At 40.2% G+C, this 10,752-nt stretch overlaps 2 protein-coding genes across 2 annotated transcripts; both read right to left on the bottom strand.

Moving 5' to 3' along the window:
* Positions 1 to 67: 67 nt before the first annotated feature.
* LOC125004071 (zinc-binding protein A33-like) lies at positions 68 to 1,714 on the bottom strand. The gene has a single exon (XM_047578424.1). The coding sequence runs from the start codon at positions 1,709 to 1,711 to the stop codon at positions 68 to 70; it is 1,644 nt and encodes a 547-aa protein (XP_047434380.1). The 5' UTR covers positions 1,712 to 1,714.
* Positions 1,715 to 8,470: 6,756 nt separating this feature from the next.
* On the bottom strand, positions 8,471 to 10,219 carry LOC125004062 (zinc-binding protein A33-like). The gene is made up of 2 exons (XM_047578414.1): positions 9,958 to 10,219; positions 8,471 to 9,684 (listed from the first exon to the last, which is right to left on the bottom strand). Exons 1-2 carry the CDS (start codon positions 10,217 to 10,219, stop codon positions 8,576 to 8,578), a joined length of 1,371 nt encoding a protein of 456 aa, XP_047434370.1. The 3' UTR covers positions 8,471 to 8,575.
* Between the last annotated feature and the right edge of the window lie 533 nt (positions 10,220 to 10,752).

The raw sequence follows: 10,752 nt of genomic DNA, 5'->3' as shown, positions 1-10,752 counted from the left end.
ATTTGTGAATAAAGAGTGAAGATCAATAAGTTCATTCATTGATCTCAAAGTTTCATCATTAAATGGATCAGACAGTTTGAGTGACAGGACAGATAAGCAGAGGTGCAGAGTTTTTACCATAGTTAGAAAGAAAAGGACTGAAGAATGGGTAAAGTTTGTCAGTGAAGGAGCAGCCAGTAAAGGAGTAGATAAGAGCTGCAGTATCTACATCATGAAAGGAGACCAGACCCTCCTCATAATCCACAAACACCCCCACCTTCTCAGGACGAGAACCAAGAGAGAGACTGACTGGAGGACCAGAAAGAGCTTTGTACTCATTTCCATTTCTCAACCATACAGTCCAGTAACCATTCTGAGGACTCAGTTTGATGTCTCCCTTCCTATTGATTGACTTTCTGGCCACTCCTAGATCCCAGTCAGTCTTTCCTTTAACCTGAACCTGAAAGTAAAATCTGCCTGAAGAGAAACTCTTCTTTCCTAAAACACAAATACATGTAGAAAATCTCTCTGGGTTGTCTGGACGCTTCTTCCTCACATCACGATGAGTCACTTGTTTTCCATCATCAGACAGGATGAGGTGAGGATTTGCTGTATCAGGATCTAGAGTCACATCCACTGCATACTGCTGGACCCTCTTCAACTCAGCTTCAAGCAGCTTCTTCTTGTCTTTACTGAGTGTCTCCTCCAGCTGAGTCACAGCTCTGACCACAGTCCCCTCATATGATGGTGGACGAACGCTGACCTCTGTCCAGTCCTTGGTGGGTGGAGTATCTTTCAGGGAGGAGAAGCTTTGGAGGAGGTGGAGGTGGTCTTCAGAGCGTGAGAGCTGCTTTACCTCAGAGCTCCTCTTCATCAGCTCAGAGACTTCCTGTTCCAGATCTCTGATGAAACCTTCAGCCTGTTTCTCTGTTGTTTTCTGTTTGTCTTTGATCTCCTTTATGAGCTGATCCAGGCCTCTCTCAACAGACTCCTTCAGAGCAGTGAAGACCTGAACACCTTCTGCTTTCTCTCTGTCTGCAGCATCTTTACTCATCTTCACTGACTCTTTCATCTCCTCAATCTTCAGTCGTCTCTTCTGGATCATCTGCTGAATTTGATCCTCTGTCTTCCCCAGCTCTGCCTTCTTTCCTTCATATTCTTCTTTCAGAGGAACAACATCATGTGTCTTGTGGTCTAAAACAGAGCAGAACATGCAGACACATGTCTGGTCGGTCTTACAGAAGAGCTCCAGAGGTTTATCATGCTTCCTACACCTCCTGTCTTCCAGGTTGTCCACAGGGTGGATCAGCTGATGTCCCTTTAGACCTGACACTGTAAGATGAGGCTCCAGGTGAGAGTCACAGTAGGAGAGCAGACACACCAAGCAGGACTTCAAGGCCTTCAGTTTTGTTCCAGTGCAGACGTCACAGGGAACTTCTCCTGGTTTGGCAGCTTGTTGCTCTGAGATGCTGCTGCTGGTTTTTTGTTGAGCTTCATGTCTGAACTCAGCAACAATCTCACGGATGAAAGTGTTGATCTTCAGCTGAGGTCTAGTGTTGAAAATCTCTTTACACAGTGGACACTTACATACATCAGTAGTATCCCAATGTTGAGTGATGCAGTGTTTGCAGAAGTTGTGTCCACATGGTGTAGTGACTGGATCAGTGAACACATCCAGACAGATGGAGCATAGAAACTGATTTTCAGATCTCCAACATTTGGCAGCAGACATGTCTACACACTGACAACAAGAGAGAAAGAGAAATTTTGAGATTTTTTGATGACTGATTAACATTTGAACTTTCATGAGACTTCATACATACAGAGTTTACACTGTACACAGACGTCTTCATTTTTTTTTTTCCTGGTGTCAGTTTATTGCCAGTCAGTAGGTCTGTTTTACCACCATTTGCAGCTCCTCGATGTAAAATTCACTAAAGTCTCTTGACATTTTACCGACCTCAGGTAGAGACCGAGAAGAGCAGCATTTGTTGATCAGTCTTTGTAAAAACAACAGTTCAACTTATCCTGAAGTTTGAATGAGCTTGATATTTTCAACTTCTCAAATTTATTGAATGAAAAGATTGTGCCATTTGAACCTGAACGAGATGGTACAATAGAATATCACAGGATGGAAATACAAAAAACTAATGTCATGATAAAGCAAAACGGCTAGCAAGTGGCATTGGTAGAGAGAGAACTATTCACCTTTTACACCCATTCAAAATGATTCAAGTTTACGAAATTAACCTTTTCTTTGATTACCTTATCAGGAAGTAAATACTGAAAAATAATGTACTTTGACAAGTGAACACCTCAATGCACAACATAAGAAAATCTATATCTCATTTAATCTGCGTTGTACCTGAATTCACGCTAAAGTAGCAAATATAAATAAACTTTACTGATCTATTTCTGTGGTGTGAAATGACCAGTGTCACTAGCCACCTACTGTTAAGGAGTATGGAAGTGAGAGCCGATGAATAACACTGTTTTAATATGTTTTGTTTGTTTGTTTGTTTTTTTTTGCCAAGACAAAGGCCTCCATCCCATTGAAAACAGGATTGTGACCCATTTCTGGATCACATCAAGGGAGTACTGTTAGTGGGAACTGTGTTGATTCTGATTCAGAAGGTTTTTTTCTAGGATTTTATATTTTGTTCCAATGCACTAATGATTAAACTCAAGCTCAAGTATTTGATACTAGCTGTTGAAACACAGTAAATATTATCAGCTATACTCACCAGTATTTTAGTCCAATGTTGAGAAAGAATAGATGAACTCAGATGAATTTTCTTCAGACAGAAACACAGAGATTTGTCTGGACTGCAGCTCTGCCGTCGCTCTGACAGACCTATGGTTTATTTGTGGAAACTGACATTGAATCTGGTCTTTCCGGTTTCTCTCTAACAGTTTATTTCCTGCTTCAAGTTGAGACATGAATATGAAAACAAATATATCGCACCATAGTTTTTCTGTTTGAACAATAGACACAGACGTAGTCTTTGTCACAGAGACTGTAGGAATTACAAGTCGTTATACATTGAAAACAAAATACAATAAACGTAGGGGAAGGGAGATAGACACACAACATGCTATGAGTAGTAGGGTAGGATAAATTAAAGCATAGGAGCACAATGCGCAAGAGAGGAAAGTAGAGGTGAGACAGAATGTGAAATGTTGAGGATATGGTGAAAGAAGGCAGTCCTTGTCACTTGCTTTATGTGAGAACACCAAGGTTTCTCACAGTAGAACTGAACCCAAGGTAAAGCCATCCAGAGAAAGTGATTAGATAATGAATCTCTGAGATGTTTAAGGCCAAATACAATGATTTCTGTTTAGTCTGATTTTAAGAATAGGAAGTTATAGCTCATCCTTTATGTTGTTAAGACTTGGAGTTTAACCAGCTGATTAGTTTCATCTGGTTTCTTGAATAAATACAGCTGGGTGTCATCTGCATAGCAATTAATGTTTATGCCATGTTTCCTAATAATATTGCCTAAGGGAAGCATGTCATTACAGTGGATTATATTCATCCTAAAGCCAAAATTAAGGATGCAACATCCGTAATGTTGTTCTTGTTCTCTGTTTCCAAAGCTTTTCCCGCGATTCCCCAAATTTTATAATTGGTGGTTTTAATACTTGCAGTCTTATTTATTATTATCCTTTATTTAACAAGGTCAATCCTGTCAAGATAAAATGACATATTTTCTAATGGAAGCCTGGCAAAGACCGCAACCTAGGAAAGTTGTGACAGAAACTCACTCAATAACATAAATAAAATACATGGAAGATAAAAATGAAACACGAGTAAGACTAGGGATTTACATTAAAACAAGAACAAGTGTGATACATAGCTGCTCCAAGGTCTCTCACATGGGTTTTCAAAATCCAAGTGTAATGATTTTCTTAATTTTAAAGTTTTCTGCATTGAGTTCCAAGCAGCAGGTGCAGAGTACTTAAAACAGTGTTTACCAAATTCAGAGTGGGTTTTGGACACGTTTAAAACATACAAGTCGTTGGAATGCAAAGAATACTTGCTTTGTGTTTTAGAGATGTAATTGCATAAATAGTCTGGGAATACAAGTAAGATATTAAAAATAAACATATGCCATTGTGTAAGGCGGTGTTGCCAGAGATCGCCACTCAGCTCATTCATATAAGGTGCAGTGATGATGACATAAATTGTGATAAACCTTAAGGCACCATGATTGACTGGATGCAGAGATCACAGACAGTTTGAAGAAGCATTCATACATGAAAGGTAGCCTTAATCAAGTGTAAGGAGGAAGATAGCAACAACCAACTTTTTCCTTTTTCCTGGCAGCAAAAGAAAAACAAGACCTGTGATGGAAAAAGGACTCAAGTTTAAATTGTGTTTTTCTTTTTTTTCAAGGTTTTCTATCTCACACTCTTGTAATGACAAAATGCTGGGAGGAGACAGGTACTATCCCGCCATTGGAAAACAATCATCAGTTTGGTTTTGGCAGGATTTAAAACTAGTCTATTAGCTATCAATCAATCAATCAATCAATCAATCAATCAATTATTATCAATTAGCTGACGTTCCGCCAGCTTGAAAAAGCAATCTGCAATTTGCCAAAGACAAGAGTGGAGTCATAGCAATATAAGATTGTGTCATCAGCATAGAAATGAAATTTGAAATAAATTCTTAAAAAATCCCTCTGTCGCCTTTACCAGTATGTAATGTGTCTAACAAGACATGGTAAGGTACTGGACTTATGCTACGGCACTATAAAGGGGCCACTTATATCCTATAAAATTGTGTCACTTGGGTTTACTGATACTAATTTCATATTTTTTAGCACCAGTCTATCAACTGACCCTCAAGAGAGGAAAAGTTAAAAGAAAATAGGCTGCTGTGTGGACACAGGGCTCAGCTCACCAGCTGAATGGACGTTTTAACAGCACTAACTGCGATGATTTCAAAGACACTTTTACTGATTTAGATGAGTTGATGAACACTGTATCTGAATACCTTTTCTTTTGTGAACAAATGACAATCACAATATACCCAAATAATAAACCTTTGGTCACTAAACTAAAAAACTAAACTAAACTAAATATTTGTCCCAAACTGGGAAATTTCGTCAATATTCTAAATCAGAAATGCTTTCCACCAAGGAGACATTCACCAACAAGAAGAGGCCCATAGACTGGTGAAGAAGTAAATAAAAAAAAACTGGCCAAAATAAAAATTGAAAGGGAAATTAAAGGATGAACTCGGAGTGGCAACTCCCACAGTGCCTAGAGAGGAATTAAAACTATGGTGGGAAATTAAAGAAAAAAGACATATTTTGGCATTTACTTTCATGAATCAATTAATTTCAAAATGTATTTTAAAAATAAGTCATAAACATTAACTTAGAATCTCAGTCATATATGCGTATTTATATTTAAACACCCAAAACTCATCTTTTTGTTTTTCTCAAAATTTACATCAACATTTCAAATGAAGCTCACAAACTCGAAATCATTACAACTCAATAACATTTATTGACAGAGATGGTACCCCGGCAGTTGCCCTTTCAAAATTCCCTAGACAGAATTTTCTAGTTTCTTCTATCTTACTACTCAACGCTGTGTGCTTATACTGTGTTGTGTCTCCCCCTTGTATCTCCTTTCAGACTATGTCTGTGTCCGAGTAGCGAAACATCCAGTTGCCTTTATTCAACTATTCACCTTTAGATAACCTCTGACGAACCTGCAACGGGATTGCAGGCTGGTCGCCGTAATCAAGTATAGGGAGCAAGATGGCAGCAAACAACTTTTTTCCTGGCAGTAAAAGAAAAAGAAGACCTGACCTTTTTATCATGATGTCTACATGAGTTTTAAAAGAAAGTTAGTCATCAATTAAAATGCCAAGGTACTTGTAACCAGTCAGAAGTTCTATCTCACACCTTTGCAATGATAAAATGCTGGGTGGAGACACAGGTACTCGCCTGTGCAGATATCAATATACCAAGCAGATATCTCAGATCATTTGTTCCCACAGCTGTAGAGTTTCTAAATAACTTTTAGGCATGGTCTTGCAATGTAGGCTGCATATACTCTATGGTCATGATAACTCACCTGATGACTTTTATTATTTATTCTGTGTTGTTTTGTACAGTACTGTTTTATGATCTGAATTTGGTTGGTGACTGCTGTTGCAAAGTAAATTGCCCAAATTGGGACAATAAAGAATTTTCTGATCTAATGATCCCAGCACAGAACCCAGAGGAACCAAAACTGGAATCTGTTTGACGGATAGGATTCAAGTAAGTCTAATTTATTTCATTTCCTCCTTTAAACTCCTTCATCGAGCTGTAGCCATGTTTCAGTCAAAATGGATAGATCAATCTGATGACCAGTTGGTTACAACGGTAATAGGCTCTGTACTGCCACAGAGAGTTGAAGTTTATTGTTTATAAAACTCTTCATCCCTGGCAATTTTATGTCAGGGTCAGGTGGTCTCTCAGGATGGTTGAGATCTGTTTTCTCTCCAGTGAATTCATGAACCACCCTGGTAACTCACCTCTTTACAATCCTGGAGTCCTCTTCAGATTCCATACCAACCCACCTGGACTCCTTTGATATGATAAAGCAGCATCTCTGCCTCCAGATGAATCACTACCTTAATGTGGTGGAGGGGTTTTGTCCATGTGATACTGAGATCCTGTTATTGGGTCTCAGGGAAGGGGGCAAACAATCCAAAGACCTTAAATAGGGACCTTACACCTCAACCACAAGAGGGAAAACTCTGTCTAGAAACTGAGCTTTCCTCCATGAGCCTAAGCCGGGCTAGTCCAAAGAAACAATCTAGAGTCATCTCCCTGTTGGCCCACCCCTGCAGGAAGTTAGGACCAGTTTCAGTAGGTGTGCAGCAAGTAAAGTCAGGGCCCAAGATGTCCTGACTTCTGGCATCACAAACTGGTTCTAGTAACAACTTGTCAACAGTGAAGAATTCTTAATCAGTAAAATGAACAAATGTCAACAACAAAATGACAATAAAAAGTTGAAGCTGCAGAGGTCATCAAGCTGCCACCTTTCTGTGTCTCCCAGTGGTTCATCTATGAAATTCATTCAATAGTAAAATCACTCCTTCCTCTGCAACGTTTGTCTTTGAGCTCCAATAAGAAAGCATCACTAATATCACCAAGACCATGGGTCCATGTCTCTTGATATCACTTAAACATCTCCCGTCCTTCATCTCAGCACCAAAGGTACTGAAGGTTGCTGCGGTTGATGGAAGTAGAATGAGGGGGCCACTAGGTGACAGCCAGTGGTTTTAGAAGAGGCTCTTATTTTAAAGAGAGGTTTGAGTGTTGAAAAACCCTTCCTCACCACTGATCTCGGTAAATGAGGTTCAGATGGTTTACCTTGTCGTCTTGCAGATCTTGGTCAACCTCCACCCTACCCCTGTGTCCCTGAATCTAACTGAATTGGGAAGAAGGGAGTTAAGGTGTGGTACTCCATCTACTTCTCTGAATCAGCTGCAACACATCTGAGAGGAGATGTTTCCGTTGGTTGATATGTGGTGAATGTTTCAGTGATTCTGTTGTTTTAACAAATATGTGACCTGTATTTCAGTAAACTGTTTTTTTGGAAATGGTTACTAGCTTTGTGGCTATGGAATGACAACAAAATGACAAAGGCTAGTCTTTTATGGATATTTTATAAAAGGTTTTGAATCACATTAAAGTATGAATCAGAGAAGCTCACAACACTGACCATGAGCACCAGAAAACATTGGAGGACAAGACATCGGGATGAACAGAGGAAAATTACTAACAATGATGATGATTCCCAAAAAGTAGCACAACAGTTATGAACACCATAACATAATCACATCATAGTCCCTTTTCATTACAAACTTTTTTCTTGAAACTGTTCTTTTCAATCAGACTTTGCTCAGAGCTGTATGAAAGTAATAAGATCAACATCATCGTAAATACAGAGCTGTTTGGGGATGATTCTGGAATTTGAGACCTGAACGGAGTCGACTAAACATCCCAATCACAATTATAATCTGGATATTATCTGGATAATTAAATATTTCCTCACTAGTGACTGGGGTAGTAGTTCTTATTGAAGCATGTTAACACGATGATGCCAGGACAGTGAAAATCTACACAGGCTTTCCTCACCTTTTTTGGTAAACCTGTAGTGAGTGACAAATTTGATTCAACTATCCTGGACATTATTCTGTTACTTCTTAACATGAAGACATTGAACCTATGACTTCTGGTGGATTGAAGATGGCGCCAGTGTGTGTGTGGCCCGTCGTCTCTTGCTGGAAATGTTGTTTATGTTTGTGCTCTTTGTGTCAATTGTTATCTCTACTGTCAGCTCATTGCTTGTGTACGACCGCCAAACACTGCTGGATCTTCGCCCCTCTGCCAAGGATTTGGTGAAAGTCGACTACGATGGTCATACAACGTTTCAGGCGCCTCACTTCCCCGTAACTGTACTGTCATCTTGCGTTCTCAGCTGTACCAGTATTGTAGTATTAAGGATATATGTACAGAGTGTGAATAAAGAGTGAAGATCAATAAGTTCATTCATTGACCTCAAAGCTTCATCATTAAATGGATCAGACAGTTTGATTGACAGGACAGATGATGAGAGGTGCAGAGTTTTTACCACCACTGTTATTACAGGGACTGATGTATGGATAAAGTTTGTCATTGAAGGAGCAGCCAGTAAAGGAGTAGATAAGAGCTGCAGTATCTACATCATGAAAGGAGACCAGACCCTCCTCATAATCCACAAACACCCCCACCTTTTCAGGACGAGAACCAAGAGACAGACGCACTGGAGGACTAGCATTAGCTTTGTATTCATTTCCATTTCTCAACCATATAGTCCAGAAACCATTCTTAGGACTCAGAGTGATGTTTCCCTTCCTATTGATTGACTTTCTAGCCACTCCTAGATCCCAGTCAATCTTTCCTTTAACCTGAACCTGAAAGTAAAATCTACCTGAAGAGAAACTCTTCTTTCCTAAAACATTTACACATGTAGAAAATCTATCTGGGTTGTCTGGAAGTTCCTTCTTCACGTCACGATGAGTCACTTGTTTTCCATCATCAGACAGGATGAGTCTAGGATGTGCTGTAACAGGATCTAGAGTCACATCCACTGCATACTGCTGGACCCTCTTCAGTTCAGCCTCAGAAAGAAGCTTTTTCATGTCTTTACTGAGTTTCTCCTCCAGCTGAGTCACAGCTCTCACCACAGTCCCCTCATATGATGGTGGACTGACGCTGACCTCTGTCCAATCCTTGGTGGGTGGAGCAGCTGTCAGGGAGGAGAAGCTTTGGAGGAGGTGGAGGTGGTCTTCAGAGTGTGAGAGCTGCTTTACCTCAGAGCTCCTCTTCATCAGCTCAGAGACTTCCTGTTCCATATCTTTGATGAAACCTTCAGCCTGTTTCTCTGTTGTTTTCTGTTTGTCTTCGATCTCCTTTATGAGCTGCTCCAGGCCTCTCTCAACAGACTCCTTCAGAGCAGTGAAGACCTGAACACCTTCTGCTTTCTCTCTGTCTGCAGCATCTTTACTCATCTTCACTGACTCTTTCATCTCCTCAATCTTCAGTCGTCTCTTCTGGATCATCTGCTGAATTTGATCTTCTGTCTTCCCCAGCTCTGCCTTCTTTCCTTCATATTCTTTTTTCAGAGGAACAACATCATGTGTCTTGTGGTCTAAAACAGGCAAGCAGGCAGACACATGTCTGGTCGGTCTTACAGAACAGCTCCAGAGGTTTATCGTGTTTCCTACACATCCTGTCTTCCAGGTTGTCCACGGGTGGATCAGCTGATGTCTTTTCAGACGTGACATTGTCAGATGAGGCTCCAGGTGAGAGTCACAGTAGGAGAGCAGACACACCAGGCAGGACTTCAGGGCCTTCAGTTTGGTTCCAGTGCAGACGTCACAGGGAACTTCTCCTGGTTTGGCAGCTTGTTGTTCTGAGCTGCTGCTGCTGGCTTTCTGTTGAGCTTCATGTCTGAACTCAGCAACAATCTCATTGATGAAAGTGTTGATCTTCAGCTGAGGTCTATTGTAGAACATCTCTTTACACAGGGGACACTTACATAGATCAGTGGTATCCCAGTGTTGAGTGATGCAGTGTTTGCAGAAGTTGTGTCCACATGATGTAGTGACTGGATCAGTGAACACATCCAGACAGATGGAGCACAGAAAGTGATCTTCAGATTTCAGACATGTGGCAGCAGACATGTCTACACACTGACAACAAGAGAGAAAGAGAGAAAAACACAGTTTAAGTAGAGATTTATTGATTATTGATGAGTTATTCATCTTGCATCAAACTTCAGACATAATGACTTTGAAATACATTCACATATTTTATCTCCTGGAGTTCAATTCATAGCAGCTTATAAAAAGAGGTTAGTAGGTCTGTGTGGTATCCTCGTAAATAACAGATTCACATCCGACACGATTATACTGTTACAGTATAAAGCTGCTGTTTATTCATGGACCGCAAGCATCCCAAAGTACTTCCTCGTTGACCATCTGCAGTTGTCTTGTGTGCCCTCTAGAGTCCCAGTTCTGTGCAATCTATTTACAATAACACAACACATTTCATAACAGCCCATTTTACAACAATCTACAGCTCACCCTGAGTCTAAAGTTCATCAAACTTTCCTGATGGTTGTTGTTTTATTGACCTCAGGTGGAGACAGAGAGGAACTATGTGAGACTTCATTTAAATTATGAATTATTAAGGCCACATCTACCTGTACCAAAAT

The sequence above is a fragment of the Mugil cephalus genome, chromosome 2, assembly GCF_022458985.1.
Source record: "Mugil cephalus isolate CIBA_MC_2020 chromosome 2, CIBA_Mcephalus_1.1, whole genome shotgun sequence".
NCBI classification, from domain to species: domain Eukaryota; kingdom Metazoa; phylum Chordata; class Actinopteri; order Mugiliformes; family Mugilidae; genus Mugil; species Mugil cephalus.
This window is presented reverse-complemented; position numbering and strand designations above follow the sequence as displayed.

Bases quoted from the DNA above. Each gene is read 5' to 3' on its own strand.
- LOC125004062 (XM_047578414.1), bottom strand. From the start codon at position 10,219: ATGTCTGCTGCCACATGTCTGAAATCTGAAGATCACTTTCTGTGCTCC. The intron at 9,685-9,957 runs GCAGCTCAGAAC...TGCCTGTTTTAG, and splicing joins TCAACAGAAAGCCAGCAGCA to ACCACAAGACACATGATGTT.
- LOC125004071 (XM_047578424.1), bottom strand. From the start codon at position 1,711: ATGTCTGCTGCCAAATGTTGGAGATCTGAAAATCAGTTTCTATGCTCC.